This window comes from Bos grunniens, chromosome 12 (genome assembly GCF_055505025.1).
Source record: "Bos grunniens cultivar Pamir isolate PY7600 chromosome 12, Bosgru_T2T1.0, whole genome shotgun sequence".
Taxonomy (NCBI): Eukaryota; Metazoa; Chordata; class Mammalia; order Artiodactyla; family Bovidae; genus Bos; species Bos grunniens.
In genome coordinates, this window is record NC_141176.1 from 78743606 (window position 1) to 78761441 (window position 17836).

The following is a 17836-nucleotide window of genomic DNA, read 5'->3' on the forward strand; positions in this document are numbered from 1 at the left end:
AAGAGGAAGGTGGCCCTATATACATAACCATATACCTTGCCACTCATCATTAAAACACTAAGATCATGGCATCCTGTTCCATCACTTCATTGCAAATAGGAAGAGTAAAAGTGGAAGCAGTGACAGACTTTATTTTCTTAGGCTCCAAAATCACTGTGGACAGTGACTACACCCAGGAAGTTAAAAGATGCTTGCTCCTTGGAAGGAAAGATATGACAAACCTAGACAGCATATGGAAAAACAGAGACATCACTTTGCCCACAAAAGTCACATATATAGTGGCTCTATACACATAATTAATGTTATGCTAGTTTGTAGCAGACACAGAATTAGAAATCTGTTCTTTCAGTGTTTCAAATCAACTGTAATATTTGTATAAAAAGAGGCATAGGTCATAGAATTAAAAAGCTTGTTGATTCCTGGCCTAACAATCTTGCAACTAATTTAACAATATTTATTGGTAAGCTACATTTGTGTGTTTTTGTTGTTCAGTTGCTAGGTTATGTCTGATTCTTTGTGACCACATGGACTATAGCATGCCAGGCTCCTCTGTCCTCCATTGTCTCCTGGAGTTTGCTCAATCCATTGTGTCCGTGATGCTATCTAACCATCATGTAATCTGCCTCTCTTCTCCTTTTGCATTCAATCTTTCCCAGCATCAGTCTTTTCGAAAGAGTTGGATTTTCACATCAGGTGGCCAAATTATTGGAGCTTCAGCTTCAATATCAGTCTTTCCAATGAATATTCAGGATTGATCTCCTTTAGGATTGACTGGTTTAATCTCTTTGCAGGCCAAGGAGCTCTCTAAAGTCTTCTCCAGCACCACAATTCAAAAGCATTAATTCTTTAGGGCTCAGCCTTCTTTATGGACTAACTCTCACATCCATACATAACAATTGGAAAAGCTATAATTTGACTATATGGACTTTTGTGGGCAAAATGATGTCTCTGCTTTTCCATATGCTGTCTAGACTTGTCAACTAGCTGTTCCTTGATGGCACTTACATCCAAAATGTACTGAGAGCCAAAACAATCTTGAGAAAGAAGAATGGAACTGGAGGGATCAACCTTCCTGACTTCAGTCTATAAAGCTAAAGTCATCAGACAGCAGAGTACTGGCACAAAAACAGAAACGCAGACCAGTGGAAGAGGATGGAAAGCTCAGAGATAAACCCAGGCACCTGTGGGCACTTTATCTTTAACAAAGGAGGCAAGAACATACAATGGAGAAAAGACAGTTTCTTCAATAAGTGGTGCTGGGAAAACTGGACATCTACATATAAAAGAATGAAATTAGAACACTCCCTAACACCATACATTAAAAAGAAACTCAAATTGGATTAAAGACCTAAATGTAGGACCAGAAACTATAAAAACTCTTAGAGAAAAACATAGGCAGAACACTCTTTGACAAGAGCCTCTTCGAGTAATGGAAATAAAAGCAAAAGAAAACAAATGGCACCTACTTAAAAGCTTTTGCACTGTGACGGAAACTATAAGCAAGGTGAAAAGACAACCCTCAGAATGGGAGAAAATAATAACAAAAGAAACAACTAACAAAGGATTATCCTCCAAAATATATAAGCAGCTCATTCAGCTCAATAACAAAAAAATAAACTACCCAATCAAAAATTGGGCAGAAAACCTAAACAGAGACTTTTCTAAAGAAGACATACAAATTGCTAATAAACATATGAAGAGATGCTTAACATCTCTCATTATTAGAGAAATGCAAATCAAAAGTACAGTCAGGTATCACACCACATTGTTCAGAATGGCCAGCATCAGAAAATCTACAAACAAATGCTGGAGAGGGTGTGAACCAAAGGGAACTCTCTTGCACTCTTGGTGGGAATGTAAACTGATATGGCCACTATGGAGAACAGTATGGAGATTCCTCAAAAACTAGGAATAAACTACCGTATGACCCAACAATCCCACTACTGGGTATACACCCTGAGGTACGGTTTCATCATTGAAAAAGACACAAGTACCACAATGTTCTCTGCAGCATATTTACAATAGCTAGGACATGAAGGCAACCTAGATGTCCATCAACAGATGAATAAATACAGGGGTTGTGGTACATACACACAATATTCAGTTCAGTTCAGTCGCTCAGTTGTGTCTGACTCTTTGCGACCCCATGAACCACAGCATGCCAGGCCTCCCTGTCCATCACCAACTCCAGGAGTTTACCCAAACTCATGTCCATCGAGTCGGTGATGCCATCCAGCCATCTCATCCTCTGTCATCTGCTTCACCTCCTGCCCTCAATCCCTCCCAGCATCAGGGTCTTTTCCAATGAGTCAACTCTTTGCATGACGTGGCCAAAGTATTGGAGTTTCAACTTCAACATTAGTCCTTCCAATGAACACCCAGGACTGATCTCCTTTAGGATGGACTGGTTGGATCTCCTTGCAGTCCAAGGGACTCTCAAGAGTCTTCTCCAACACCACAGTTCAAAAGCATCAATTCTTCAGCACTTAGCTTTCTTCACAGTCCAACTCTCAAATCCATACATGACTACTGGAAAAACCATATCCTTGACTAGACGGAACTTTTTGACAAAGTAATGTCTCTGCTTTTAATATGCTGTCTAGGTTGGTCATAACTTTCCTTTCAAGAAGTAAGTGTCTTTTAATTTCATGGCTGCAATCACCATCTTCAGTGATTTTGGAGCCCCCAAAAATAAAGTCTTACACTGTTTCCTCTGTTTCCCCATCTATTTACCATGAAGTGATGGGACCAGATGCCATGATCTTAGTTTTCTGAATGTTGAGCTTTAAGCCAGCTTTTTCACTCTCCTCTTTCACTTTCATCAAGAGGCTTTTTAGTTCTTCTTCACTTTCTGCCATAAAGGTGGTGTCATCTGTATATCTGAGGTTATTGATATTTCTCCCGGCAATCTTGATTCCAGCTTGTGCTTCTTCCAGCCCAGTTTTTCTCATGATGTACTCTCATGATGTGTGAGTAATACACAATATTACTCAGCCATAAAAAGGAATGCATTTGACTCAATTCTAATGAGGTGGATGAACCAAGAACACATTAAACAGAGTGAAGTCAGTCAGAAAGAGAAAAACAAATATATATTTGTGCATATATATGGACTCTAGAAAGATGGTATTGATAAACCTATCTGAAGAGCAGCAATGGAGATGCAGACATAGCCAGTGGAAATTTGCAGTATCATGCAGGGAGCTCTGGAGAAGGAAATGGCAACCCACTCCAGTGTTCTTGCCTGGAGAATCCCAGGGATGGCTGAGCCTGGCGGGCGGCCGTCTATGGGGTCGCACAGAGTCAGACACGACTGAAGCGACTTAGCAGCAGCAGCAGCAGCAGGGAGCTCAAATCCACTGCTCTGTGACAACTTAGCAGGATGGAATGTGGTGGCAGGGAGACTCAAGAGAGAGGGGACTTATGCATACCATGGGTGATTCATGTTGATATACAGCAGAAATCAACACAATATTGTAAAGCAATTATCATCCAATTAATAATAAATTTAAATTTGAAAAAAATGTACTGAGCACCTATCAGAATGAAATGTAAAGGATCTGCAAAGTGTTCTGTAAGAATCTAAAGCCAGAGTTCAACCACCTGGACTCTGCAATACAAAATCTCTCTCATGCACACATGACTGCACACATTCTGACCCCACCCCCAGCACTGCCGCAGATTCTCAGGAGACCTGCCTTCAGCCTGAAAAGTATTATTAAGACTCAGTCATGATGCTTAGTCTCCAGAGGCTTCTGATTGAAAAGGGCACAGAGTGCTTGTTACCAGATGCCTGTTGGAGATCAGGTGAAGAGTGTGAACCCTGGAGACAAACTTCAATTACAACTCCCTGCAGCAGCCTCACCTGTTTGGCTCTTTCAGTGAGGGCAGTGGCCTCAGCCCCACCCAGTTGTTGCACCATCTTGTAAAATAGGCTCTTACTGTTTTGCAGCAAATCATGTGGTGGACTGTATTCTTTCACTGTCCCTGAATCCAAAACCTGTTAATCAGCAGAAAGAAACCCATTAGCAGCATGCAATGTATCCCAGTAACATACTGTAGTAACTCAGACAATATTTTAGAAAGAGGCAGGAGGAGAAAAATGGAGAGAATCTATTTAGGTGGTAGGCCTTGTGGTGTGTAAATGGTTTGATCACCTTGTTTTACCAGGCAAAATCCTAATGAAACTGTGCAACCTCCGACTGGGACTTGAACCCACGGTCTTTTAATTAGAATCACTCACCTGGTGTCTGGACGTACTGAAGTTCAGGTGCTTTATGTCTCAGCTCAGAAAGAATTCAGTGAGAGACAAAGTGATAGTGAAGAAGTGGATTTATTTATAGAGATAAAGATTCTGTTGTATCTCTATTGTATACTTGATAAGAATGTGTTCCAAAAAAAGTTATTAGTCAAAAACTTCACTCTCAGTACTTATATGATATGGAAGCCCTAAGAATATGTTCTAGAATATTGGTCCACAGATTTCTTCTTTACCTTACTGTAGCAAGAATCACAAAATCTTAGGAAAACTATCTTCTTACAGTGTTTTCATGACATATTCTTCTATTTCAGCTAAATTTTATTGAGTCCTCATTTTCAAAGAATTCACTGATTTAGCTATTACTATGTTTTGTTTCCCTGGAGAAGGAAATGACAACCCACTCCAGTATTCTTGCCTGGAAAATCCCATGGACAGAGGAGCCTGGCAGGCCACAGTCCTTGGGGTCACAAAGAGTTGGACATGACTGAGTGACTGAACACATACATACAGATTCTATAGACAGACTGCAGGCCATCTCAAAAGGCAAGAGTGGCTATAGCAGAAACACACTCAAGGGACAGAGTGTGGATCATCTCAGAAGGCGAGAGGCCTCTGATTATTTAACTTATATGCAGTATACATCATGAGAAATGCTGGGATGGATGAAGCACAAGCTGTTGTCAAGATTGCTGAGAGAAATATCAATAACCTCAGATATGCAGATGACACCACCCTTATGGCAGTAAGTGAAGACCTAAAGAGCTTCTTGATGAAAGTGAATGAAAAGAGTGAAAAAGTTGGCTTAAAACCCAACATTCATAAAACTAAGATCATAGCATCAGGTCCCATCACTTCATGGTAAATAGATGGGGAAACAATGGAAACTGTGACAGACTTAATTTTGGGGAGCTCCAAAATCACTGCAGATGGTGACTGCAGCCATGAAATTAAAAGACACTTGCTCCTTGGAATAAAAGTTATGGGCAATCTTTACAGCATATTTAAAAGCAGAGACATTACTTTGCAACTAAGGTCTATCTAGTCAAAGATACTGTTTTCCCGGTAGTCATGTATGGATATGAGAGTTGGACTATAAAGAAAGCTGAGCACTGAAGAATCTATGCTTTTGAACTGTGGTGTTGGAGGAGACTTTTGAGAGTTCCTTGGAACTGCAAGGAGCTCCAACCAGTCCAACCTAAAGGAAATAAGCCCTGAATATTCATTGGAAGGACTGATGCTAAAGCTGAACTTTGGCTATCTGATGTGAAGAACTGACTCATTTGAAAAGACCCTGATGCTGGGAAAGATTGAAAGTGGAATTAGAAGGGGATGACAGAGGATGGGATGGTTGGATGGCATCACTGACCCAATGGACAAGAGTTTGAGTAAACTCCAGGAACTGGTGATGGACAGGGAGGCCTGCGTGCTGCAGTCCATGGTATCGCAAAGAGTCGGACTGAACTGAACTGAAAACAGCACTAAATCTCTTGTCAGAGAGGTTAAGATACTTCTTGAATTTGGCTGTGGTTGTAGTATATTATTCTGAGAGTGAAAGGCTGGCAAAAAGAGCTCCTACTTAAGCAGCTGTAGCAGAGCTGCTTTGCATAGAATAAGTCTGTAGAAATCCAGTTTTCTCTTTGGATAAGACTAAAGAAGCAAGAAAGAAATTGGGCTCCAAATTCCAGTGATCACAGCCTGGCATAGCACACAGGGAAGCCCAGTCTGGATTGCTGAGGCTCTAAATCTCTTTTGTCACAAATTATCTTTCCTTGCTTCTTTCCTTTTTCCAACTGCCTACTTTTCAGCCACTTTATTGCTCATTAATATGTCCACTAATTGGATGCTGAAAGGGAGAGGAGGGGGCTCTTAACTCTGTCTTTCTACCTGTTGGTGGCTTTGCTTAATAGTTTCAGAGGGAAGGAAGAGTCTGAAACAATTGACCTACATGATGTACCCAGGAAAACAGTTTTGATGTGAAGTGGTTTCCTGGTAGCTTAGACAGTAAAGAAAATGCTTCCAACGTAGGAGACCCAGGTTCCATTCCTGGGTTGTGAAGATCCCCCAGAGAAGAGAATACCTACCCACTCCAGTATTCTTGCCTGGAGAAATCCCATGGACAGAGGAACCTGGCGAGCTACAGTCCATGTGGTTGCAAAGAATCAGGCATGACTGAGTGACTACTACCACTACCACTACTAGAGTAAATGTATCTTAAGAAAATACCCTGAAACTCTAAGCAAGACACAGGTTGTGTTTCACATCTAGGTATTGTACTTAATCCATCCTATGTCATTTAGTGGGAATTGTTCATCCAGTCTCATAAAGGCCATTTTCCCACTAACCTTTTTTAACTACTGTGCATCACTGCTAAAGGCATCTTTCTCAAAAGAATTGAAGAATAATTGAATCTGTCACATCCACCTAATTATTAAAATGTCCTATAATTTGGCATGCCAATTTAGATGCCCTCAATGTGCAATTTTACTTAAACATAGAATATATAACTACTCCCTTTGACATTGAAGAAGAAAAAAAAAACAAACACAATTTTAAAACACAGGTCTATCTCATGCCAAAGACTAAGTAAATAAGTATGAAATTGGGGCAGCAGACAGATGGGCCCCAGGCTGCCCAGCTGGAGTTTGTCCTCTCTGGACAGATACTCCAAGAAGAAGACAATAGCAGGAGGGAGGAGAAGCTGAGCTCTGCCCAGATAAAAGATAAACAGGCCACATTTTCTCATTCTCAAGGTTAAGAAGACCTTCCTACCTATACATGTGCAGAAATGTTCCTTGAGGGTCAAAAAGGGAGGGGTCACCACGCCACTGTAGGTGATGTCAACCTACCCATAAGCCTCTTCTCCAGGATCCATCTTACCTAAGGGATGTATGCACACACATGGGAGGACCTTGAGATAAACCAAGTACAGACTCCGAGTCAGATAAAACAAGATGATTGTCCAAAGGAAACCCAGAAAAAATGCCCCATATAAGTGATTTTACCTATCACAAGTGTACCACTCTTTTTCTGAGCTTGCCCATGTGACTATCTACATGTTATCATTTTCCCTCCTACTGAGCACTTTGTTTCACTACTGTCCATCTGCTTGTGTAAATTCATTTATACAAAGTCAGAAGTCCAGGGCATTGTCACTGGCTACTGGCCCTTGAGGCCTGGTGCCTGGGATTCAGAGCTTTCTCTGCCTCAGCCTGACTTCAATCTCTGTCCAGGGAACCAAAATCCTTCTTCAAGCTGCTGCAGGCTGAGTCGCCTGAGACCAAAAGATTCATTACTTCATACAATGAACAACTTTACATTCCGCAAAAGCAACAACTTTAAGAATCACCACTTCAGAGTTGGTGAAAATGAGTTCTCTGACTATAAAGACTTTACATATTTTAATGAAAATATTATTAATATTTTGTCCTTGTCCAACTTTCTACTTTATTCAAATTTGAATGAATAGTAAATTTTCCAATTTCTCTCACATTGTCTAAAACACATAAATGCCACTGAGATGAGTAGTTATTAGAATTGGCTAATATCTAAAATACTCAAAGCCAAAAAAAAAATTAGTGCTCTCAAGAAACAATTGGATTAATAATATAAATGGTAGAAAGATCATTTTGGTCAAAACACTTTGAGCCATTTCAGTACTAGTGCCTACTAAAAATTGGCACTTGCCTTCTACTTCTATGAGAACTAGGTCACAAATCACTTCAGCCACTGACCTTCAACACATCCTAAAAGGAGTACAGGGTGAAGACTCAGAATGAGACACTATGTGCCCTGGGAAAAATTGGCAGAATACATCTTCAGATACTTAGATACTTTTAGGAGAAGATTTTTGTGAGCCTGATTCTTGTATCTTCTCATATCTAGCCCAATACTTGCATCTCCTCATATCTAGAAAAGCACTAAAACCATTAACAGCAATATCTGTTCTTCATGATTAGCAACAAGCTTCTGCCAAAAGGTGTACTTGACTGCACATATCCCGCTTTACAATCACATCTAACACTGACCCTCTACTCTTTGGAATAGTTTCTCAGAGCGATCTGAAATGCTGTCTTGTGGGCCACAGTCCTCATTTTGCCCCATATGAAACAACTCACAATTCTCACATTGTGAGTTTTTTTGTTGTTGACATTACTAACTCATTGTATTTTATAAGGGGAATTTTCAGTTTTAGGTGGGGGAATGACAGAAGTGTGATAGTTTGTTGCAATGCTTGATAATTTATAAGAACTTAAAATTTAATTTTTAAACACTTTAAAAATGCAAATACAATACACTTCATTAATCTTTTAATAGGCATTAAACAAAGTACAGTATCTTAAAGTGAACTGCATTATGAATACAGCCTCAAGTGGACAGATTCACAAGGTTTGAGAGATGGGATGCCCTCCCATATAAATGGAGTGTAACAAAGGCTACAGTAACCATCAGATCCGTGAAAGCATCCCATAACTAAAATAGCAGTCTTTGGATTTGGAATGGAAAATAAAAATAGCTGTGAGTTGAGGATTTACTGTTTCATATACTTTATAATCATCATTGTTAATTCTCAAGAATGTCTCTCAAGAGTAGACAAACAAGGCTCATGATTTCTATCAATCTACTCTTCCATTCCTTCCTTTTTCCCTTCCATCTTCCCTATCCATTCATCCATCCTGTAAGCACTGAATGTCTATCACCAAAGCACTGTTCTAGGAATGGGAGATTCAAAGATGAGCAAGACAGTCTATCAAGTTCATGACCAGACACAGATGAAGACTGATGTGCAGTTAAATACTTTGGCCAAAGCAGTAGAATCAGCAGATGGCAGAACTGGGATTTGAATCTAGGACTGAACTTTCATTACTTCCTCTGCATGTGAGTTACAAGTAAAAGACACTGTTAAATTATTTACCATAAGTAAAATAAGAGACATGAGAAGTTTAATATTCAGTAGTCTAAAATATCTTTCCATATGGATAATACCTAATATTAACTTTGTTTATAATTTAAGAAAATATGCATGTAAACATAAACATTTATCCTGTCTACTTTTCAACTGTAATTTTATTATACTCAGGCACAAATTATTTACTGTGTGCCTGGGATATATTCACACACAAAAAAAGAAAACTAGTTTTAACTTTCATGAACAATAAATATGAAATGGCCCACAGTCAAAACATATTTGAGGAAAACTTAAGTTAATTTTCATTAGTTTCTAAATTTATTCAGCAAACATTTACCATATTTAACTGCATTGATAGCACTATGCCAGATGCTCTAGAAGAGGAAAACACATATATAAGGAAGCCTATACTGAAAGGAGAGAGAGAAGAAAATCCTTAAGTGCGGGGAGCGAGCTCCGCCTCTGGCAAAGGTCATGAGGAAGGAGGCTTGGCATACGCAAAGGCGGGATCAAGCCTCAGGAGTCTCCCTGGAAATTCTCGAGCAATCTACCCCCAAAACCAGAGTCTGCCTACTTTCTGCTTTGCACTCTCACCTACACCTCTGACTTTACGGGGGGCTGTCCCCCACGACCTCTCTGAAAAAAGAGTTAGCTTACAGCTCCAGTTAATAATTCCTGGGTGTGACAGTGTTTAACCTACAAACTCCTTTGGAAATCCTCTAGCCTGCCTGAATAGGTTTTTCCGGCCACATGTGATTGTTCAGAGCCTCTCAACTGTGAGAGGCAGGAGATGTTCTAAACTGTCTAAACACAGATTCTTTTGAGTAGTTAAAAGATTGATTAGAAATTGTATTGGTAAAGGGATTTTCACTTGTTGGGCCAATGTTTGCTGCTAAGTTTCCATATCCCTTACCTGCTGTGTCCCTGGCAGTGTATTGATTAATATAGTTGGTGTAAGTAGTAGCTTTAATGTTTGTAACCTGGGACCCTTGAGTTAATTCTTTTTCTTGTTATAGCCCACCACACCTTTGCTCTGTAGGAATGCAACTTTATCTAATGCTTTTTAGAGGCTGGCGCCTGACTTGAGAATAATCACCTTTAGAGAAAAAGGCCTCTGGGCCAGAAGATGATGCAAATCACCTAAACTTTTGCATATGATAAGTTTGCAGGAAGAAAGCCTGGTTTGCTGCAAGACTCTACCCCTTCCTCCATTATCCTCTGTGCATAACTTAAGGTATAAAAACTACTTTGAAAAATAAAGTGCGGGCCTTGTTCACCGAAACTTGGTCTCACCATGTCGTTCTTTCTCTTACCTTCTGGCTGAATTATTCAGCCTCTTTGCTACACTGAATTTCCTCACTGAGCTATCCTTATTTCAGCCTCTTTTCTCCACTGAATTTTCCTACTGAGCTATCCTCATTCTATTACTCTTTATATCCTTAATTAACGTTTAATTAAGCAATTGTTTCCTGATCCTCGCCGACGCCGTCCCCGCTTCGAATTCCCTGGATCAGCCGGGGCTGGTCCCCGGCACTTAAGTGTCTATAATGCAAGAAAAAAAACACATGACAAGGAGGAGTTGAGTAACAGAATAAATGACTTCTGGCCAGAGGCTTGGAGGACACGTTTCAGGGAGGACAGAGAGCAGAGAGCTGGGCCTTGAAGAATGAATAGCCTTGAACATGCAGAATTGGAGGTGGGTCCCAGACACAGGCAACCAAATGGACCAAGAGGGTTGATCGCTAGCTTGGGATCTCCTCCAGAGCAGGTTTATATGGTTTTCTATGTTCACTTTGCATCTCAGGACTCTGACATTGTACATGACAGGAATCAGGCACACAATACATGCTGATTAAAAGTTAAAAACAAAGGAAACTAAATTCAGGGTATGACAGGGTGACTGCCCAGTGGTGTAATTTGGCAAGACTGTAGGATAAGACCAAGGAGGGAACGGATATAGCTGGCAAGGGAAGCCGCTGAGGCAGTGGGATACAGGGGTGACAGGATTAGAGATGTGGACATGGAGGACCACATGCCTGATGGCTGTGGGCAAGAGGAAGTGTGAAAGGGAAAATGAAAGACAAACAAGCCAGTGTTGAAGATAAAGGCTTGAAACTTATTGTCAAATGTTGGACATGAAGAAAAAGAAAAGGGGTAGTCAGAGAGGAGGGGGCACTGACAGGAACAGAGTGCAGTGTGGTCAATGCTTATGTCAGGAGCTACAAGAGTTACATTGGAACACAGACTGAAAAAAGGCCAGGAATAGAATTTTACCAACGTAGCCTCTATGCTTACCAGTTTTGTCAAAGATTCTAGGTATTTCAGAACACATAAACATAAAGCAACTCTAAATTTTATATACAGAAAAATAGGTACAATTTTGAATTATTTTTTAATATTTTATATCTATAAGAAAATGTTCCTATAATCTCTCACTCTTTCCCCATTCTTCCTGTAACCCAAGTTGAACTAAACTGAACCACACATTTAAGTTAGTGTGATAACAATCCCTTGATCTGAGAAACTCTCCAGGAATGCCAATCTCAAATCATTTGCCACTCTCCACTGGTTAAGGACAAATGCATTAAGTGAGATAAGTCAGTCAGTTACATAAGCTCAATGAAGATGTGTTTATCTAGGTAGCTGTCTTAGACATAAAAATTAAATGGACCTATTGCAAAATAATTTGATTCATTTTCTTTTTTTAATTTTTACTTTATATGGGAGTATATTTACTTTTAACTTTTTATTAAATTGGAATATAGTTGATTAACAATGTTGTGGTAGTTTCAGGTTTACAGCAAAGTGAATCAAATACATGTTTCCATTCTTTTTCAAAATTTTTTCCCAATCAAGTCATCATAGAACATTAAACAGAGTTTCCTATGCTATACAGGAGGTCCTTGTTGGCCATCTATTTTAAATAGAGCAGTATGTGCATGTCAGTCCCAAACTCTCAATCTATCCCTCCCTGCACAATTCCCCTGGGTAACCATAAATTTGGTCTCTGGTCTCAATGTTAGTAAGTTTGTTTCTGTTTTATAAATAAGTTCATTTGTATCATTTTTTTATTTTATTTTTTTTAAATTCTGCATGTAAGCGATATCATATGACATTTGTGTTTCTCTGTCTGAATTACTTCATTTAATATGATCATCTCCTGGTCCATCCATGTTGCTGCAGATGGCATTATTTCTTTTTTATATCTAAGTAATATTCCATCGTGGGCTTCTCTGGTAGCTCAGACGGTAAAGAATCTAGCTGCAATTCGGGAGACCAGGGTTTGATCCCTGGGTTGGGAATATCCCCTGAACGAGGGCATGGAAATCCACTGCTGTATTCTTGCCTGGAAAATCCCCCTGGACAGAGGAGACTGGCAGGCTACAGTCCATGAGGTCACAAAGAGTCAGATACAATTGAGCAACTAAGCACAGCACAGCACAATATTCCATTGTGTGTATATATCACATCTTCTTTATCCATTCATATGTCAATTGACATTTGGGTGCTTCCATGTCTTGAGTATTGTAAACAGTGTTTCAGTGATCACTGGGGTGCAGGTATCCATGTTTTTCTCTGGGTATATGTCCAGGAGTGGAATTGTTGGATCACACAGGGGCTGTTTTTAGCTTCTTATGGAACCTTCATAGTTTCTCTTCATTTGTTTGTTTGTTGCTGTGCTGGGTCTTAGCTGTGGCATGAGGGATCTTCATTGTGATGCACGAGCTCAGTAGTTGTGGTGTGTGGGCTTAGTCATCTGGAGCATGTGGGACTTTAGGTCCCCAACTAGGGATTGAATCCAAGTCCTCTACATTGGAAGGCAGTTTCTTTACCACTGGGCCACCAGGAAAATCCCTCCAGTTTTTCAATAGTGTCTACACAAATTTACATTCTACCCACAACGTAGGAGGGCTCCCTTTTCTATACACCCTCTCTAGCATTTATTTGTAGATTTTTTTGATGATCATCATTCTGACTGGTACGAGATCTCACTGTAGTTTTGATTTGCATGTCTCAACTTGGCAGTGTCCACCAGACTGGAAAAGGTCAGTTTTCATTCCAATTTCAAAGAAGGGCAATGCCAAAGAATGTTCAAACTAACACACAATTGCACTCATTTAACATCCCAGCAAGGTCATGCCTTGTTGTTACATGTAGTAGTGTGTATCTATTAATCCCAAATTCCTAATTTATCCATTCCCCATATTCCTGTATTTCTAAATCAATCAAGAAAAACAGGTGCCTCAAAAGTCAAAGTTTTGAGAAAGAACAATATTTATGGTGTTTTTGCTGATTGAAAGTTGACTGGTAATCCAAAGCTCTAGAAAATAATACAAGGTTTACACCTGGGGTGGGTGTAGAACAGAGGACGATTCTCCAGCCCTGAAGCTAGAGGATTGTTTCTACTCCTACCAGAGGAGTCATCAGCTGCAACCAGGTCAGACCAAGATGTAAACAAGTGGCCAGATTTACATCTCCTACTGGGATCTCCTTGTGACATCACTGATGACCTTGACCAGAGAGCCTTAAACTGAAGGTCTCCTAAAACAGAAGCAGGAAGGTCACCTCCACAGTGAAGGTCAAGGTCACCATGGAAAACCAAGGTCATCATCACAGGCTCCAAAGAGAACCCTTGTATTTCCCTTCTCTTCCCTCAGATCCCAAGTTCAGTCCATCACTTGGCTCCACTTCAGTGTCTATCCCAAATCCAGCCATCTCACCATTTCCACTGCAGGGACATTAGTCTAAGCCACCAACAGTTGAGAAAGGACACACTGTAAGAGACTGCATTTGGAGACCTGAAACACCATCAGTGTGGTTTTAGCTGTAAAGGAAGGAGGGGGAGCAGAGAGGGACAAAACTAGAAAGGTGGGGAAGGGCCGGGCTGTAAACTGTTTTGTAAAACTAGGTTAAGGACTTGTTGAACATATTGACAAAGAGGGAAAAATCTGAGGTTACATTACCGACTCAATGGACATGAGTTTGAGTAAACTCTGGGAGTTGGTGATGGACAGGGAGGCTTGGCATGCTGCAGTCCATGGGGTCGCAAAGAGTCGGACATGACTGAGTGAACTGAACTGAACTGAACTGACTGGTAAGTAAAACATTAAACAAATGGATGTATTTTGATAATGGCAACAAAGATGATTGATTAAGGAGGTACTTGTGAACTAGACATTTACAACTATGGATCAAGTACTGATAGATAAAGACTCAGAACTAAGCAACTGACACGTCTGCCAAATGCTGTCATTTTTGACTGTTTCCTTAACCAATCATACATTCCAAAGTGAAAGTATTAGTTGCTCAGTTGTGTCCAACTCCTTGTGACCCCATGGACTCTAGCCCATCAGGCTCTTCTGTCCATGGGATTTTCCAGGCAAGAACACTGGAGTGGGTTGCCATTTCCTTCTTTAGGGAATCTTCCTCACCCAGGGATCAAACCCAGGTCTCTTGCTTTGCAGGAAGATTCTTTACCATCTGAGCTACCACAGAGGCTACATTCCAAAGTGACAGCATGTATAAGAATTAGGTAGTAACAGGAAGCTGCTTCCATGAATGCTGTAATACCAAACCCCAAAAATACATCTCCAGGGTACATTTAGAAGCAAAGAATTTATTCGCACCAGAGATCAAGTCATCTTTCTGTTGCTGCCTCTAAAGCTTGACAAAGGGTTTCAAAAGTGAAATTTCACAGCATCAATCATTCCTTGTGTAAGAAGTATGCCTTTGGAGGGCAGTCTGCAAAATACAGTGCTGAGACATAAGAATAACAAAGTGACAGGTAAAGAGTAGAAATAAAAGGTTACTTTTCCAATTAGCACTCAAGAACAAAAACAAACGACTAAGGATGCTTGATGCTAAACAAAGTTGTTGGCATTTCAAAGTCACTGTCCTAAAATCTTGGAATGTCACCAGGTCCCTCATAAAACTCTGCAGGAGAGGCCTGCTTCTAACTGAGATGTTTCAGTTCAGGTGACCAGACACACCGCTTTGAGCCTAGAGCATCCCTTTGGTTGCAGATGCCCCACTTTTGTCATTTGCTTCTCCAGAACTCACTCCTAAGTATGGCCAGCTCACAAGAGTGAGGCCACAGGCACAGCCTTGAGGCTGACAGTCTGGTATCTACTCAGCGTCCCCACTGGTGATCCCACCTGACAATGCATGGGGAATAGGGAGGGAGGTGATATTCCAGGAACTGCTCAAGAAGTCAAAAGAGGCAACTCCATTATCCCTGAACATAAGGAAGTTTGAGTATTACTGACCATTTATTACTGATTATTACCTGTTTCAGAGAAGGTGATGGCACCCCACTCCAGTACTCTTGCCTAGAAAATCCCATGGATGGAGGAGCCTGGTAGGCTGCAGTCCATGGGGTCGCTAAGAGTTGGACATGACTGAGCGACTTCACTTTCACTTTTCACTTTCATGCATTGGAGAAGGAAATGGCAACCCACTCTAGTGTTCTTGCCTGGAGAATCCAAGGGACAGGGGAGCCTGGTGGGCTGCTGTCTATGGGGTCACACAGAGTCGGACACGACTGAAGCGACTTAGCAGCAGCAGCATTACCTGTTTAGTATATACTGACTGACCTATTTAGTATAGACCATTGAAATAAAAGTTGACTCTGCTGCCTTTTAAGCACTGTGCAGGCTTTCCTTATCTATTTACTTCATCTCTAATCAGCAACACTGGATACTGCAGGATCTTGTGATAGTAGTTAGCATCTGTAAAATGAGTAATATTAGCTTGTTCCACAGGCTGGGAACTAGCTTGAAAACAACTTGAATTCCTTAGGGCTTATTTGCAGCCAAAGATTTCTCTTCGAGGAATGGTTTTCCTTGTCATTTTATAAATCCACATCCTAAGATTTATGGAAATTCAGCAACAGAGGGAAAAGAAAAAGAGAGAGAGAAGTCGACAAAAGAGAGAAAAGGGGAAGGGAGGGAGGAAGGAGGAAAACAAAGCTAAGCAAGGAAATACTAATTTCTGAGGAAGAAAGAGCAAATCAAAATTACAGGAAAGATACTAGACAGATATCCAAACACCAAAGCTTAGAGCCTGCTTTGTGTGCTGAGTCCAGATCTACTATGTAAGAGACTTGCTAGTTGTTTATCTACAGTCTCTCAGCACTGACATAACTTTCTTTCTATACTCTTCTGTGATGCAGAGGCTGGCTCTTTGCAAATCACATTTCAGAAACACTTTGCCCTGACAGCTTATTTGGTAAAGAATCCACCTGCAATGCAGGAGACATCGGTTCGATTCCTGGGTCGGGAAGATCCCCTGAAGAAGGGATAGGCTACCCATTCCAGGATTCTTGGGCTTCCCTTGTGGTTCATCTGGAAAGAATCGGCCTGCAATGCAGAAGACCTAGGTTCAATCCTGGGTTGGGAAAATACCCTGGAGAAGGGAAAGGCTACCCCCTCCAGTATTCTGACCTAGAGACATCTATAGACTGTACAGTCCATGGGGTCACAAAGAGTCAGACATGACCCAGTGACTTTCACTTTCACTTTTGGCCAACAGGCTCTTTGTTAGATCCTCCCAGTAGGGAGCACTAGAGGGACTCACAGAGCAAACAGACTGTCTGCTGCTGCTGCTGCTGTATCGCTTCAGTCGTGTCTGACTCTGTGCGACCCCACAGACGGCAGCCCACCAGGCCTCCTGTCCCTGGGATTCTCCAGGCAAGAACACTGGAGTGGGTTGCCATTTCCTTCTCCAATGCATGAAAGTGAAAAGTGAAAGTAAAGTCGCTCAGTCGTGTCTGACCCTCAACGACCCCATGGACTGCAGCCTACCAGGCTCATTCGTCCATGGGATTTTCTAGGCAAAAGTACTGGAGTGGGGTGACATTGCCTTCTCCGAACAGACTGTCTAGTTTCTGCTAATCCTGCAGCATCACCTCAGCAGTGGGACCTGACTCCAGATTGCAGGTTTCATTAGCATGTGCAGAACCAGCCCCATCCTGCTCCCTCACAAATATCACCAGCACCTGGGTAGTGACTGCTGCATGGAGGTCTGAGCACCGACTCTTTAGGGCCTCTCCTCTTGAGTTCTTGGGTCTGGAGATTTGTCCTAGGACACAGTAGCTGCCTGCTAAAATTATTAACTCAGTGTTTCTAACATTTCTAGCCCTCCAATTGCTATGTGACATATTTCCTTTATTAAGTGCTTTCTGTGAAAATACTTTGTTTTTTTCACCAGGCCCTTTCTTCTCATGGAATTCACTCTGACAGCAACAGCTAAGAAATCCTTCAACTTTAGTCAACAGCCTCCTGGTAATCTAAATAAAAGGCTATTTTTTTTTTAATCTGCAATGCCATGTGGCTTGTGGGATCTTAGTTCTCCAACCAGGGATCCTTGGCCCTTGGCAGTGAGAGCATGAAGTCCCAATCACTGGACACCCAGGGAATTCCCAAAGGTCTCAGTTTTTGATTCTGGGAATCTAAAAATAATGAAACAACTGTGGCATAGTAAAAATGACCATGTTCTACTACTCTGAAATATGGAGACTTATCTTAGATTTGGAATATTTTCATGGTTGGCCATCTTTAAGAAAAATGACAGTGTAAATAAATTTTTAATGTGAAAATATGAAATTATTGGATATATTATTTAATAGCACATTCTGAAGGTATAATTAAGTATACAAGTTATTGTCAGGA

The 17836-nt window shown here is 40.9% G+C and overlaps 1 protein-coding gene across 1 annotated transcript in view; it reads right to left on the bottom strand.

Annotated features, from left to right (window-relative positions):
- The window catches only part of LOC147361955 (ATP-binding cassette sub-family C member 4-like), a 215456-nt gene that overhangs the window by 12684 nt on the left and 184936 nt on the right, over positions 1-17836 (bottom strand). The window contains exon 30 of the mRNA XM_086330262.1: positions 3866-4000. Coding sequence (XP_086186388.1) covers positions 3866-4000 — 135 coding nt within the window. The remainder of the gene's footprint in view (positions 1-3865; positions 4001-17836) is intronic.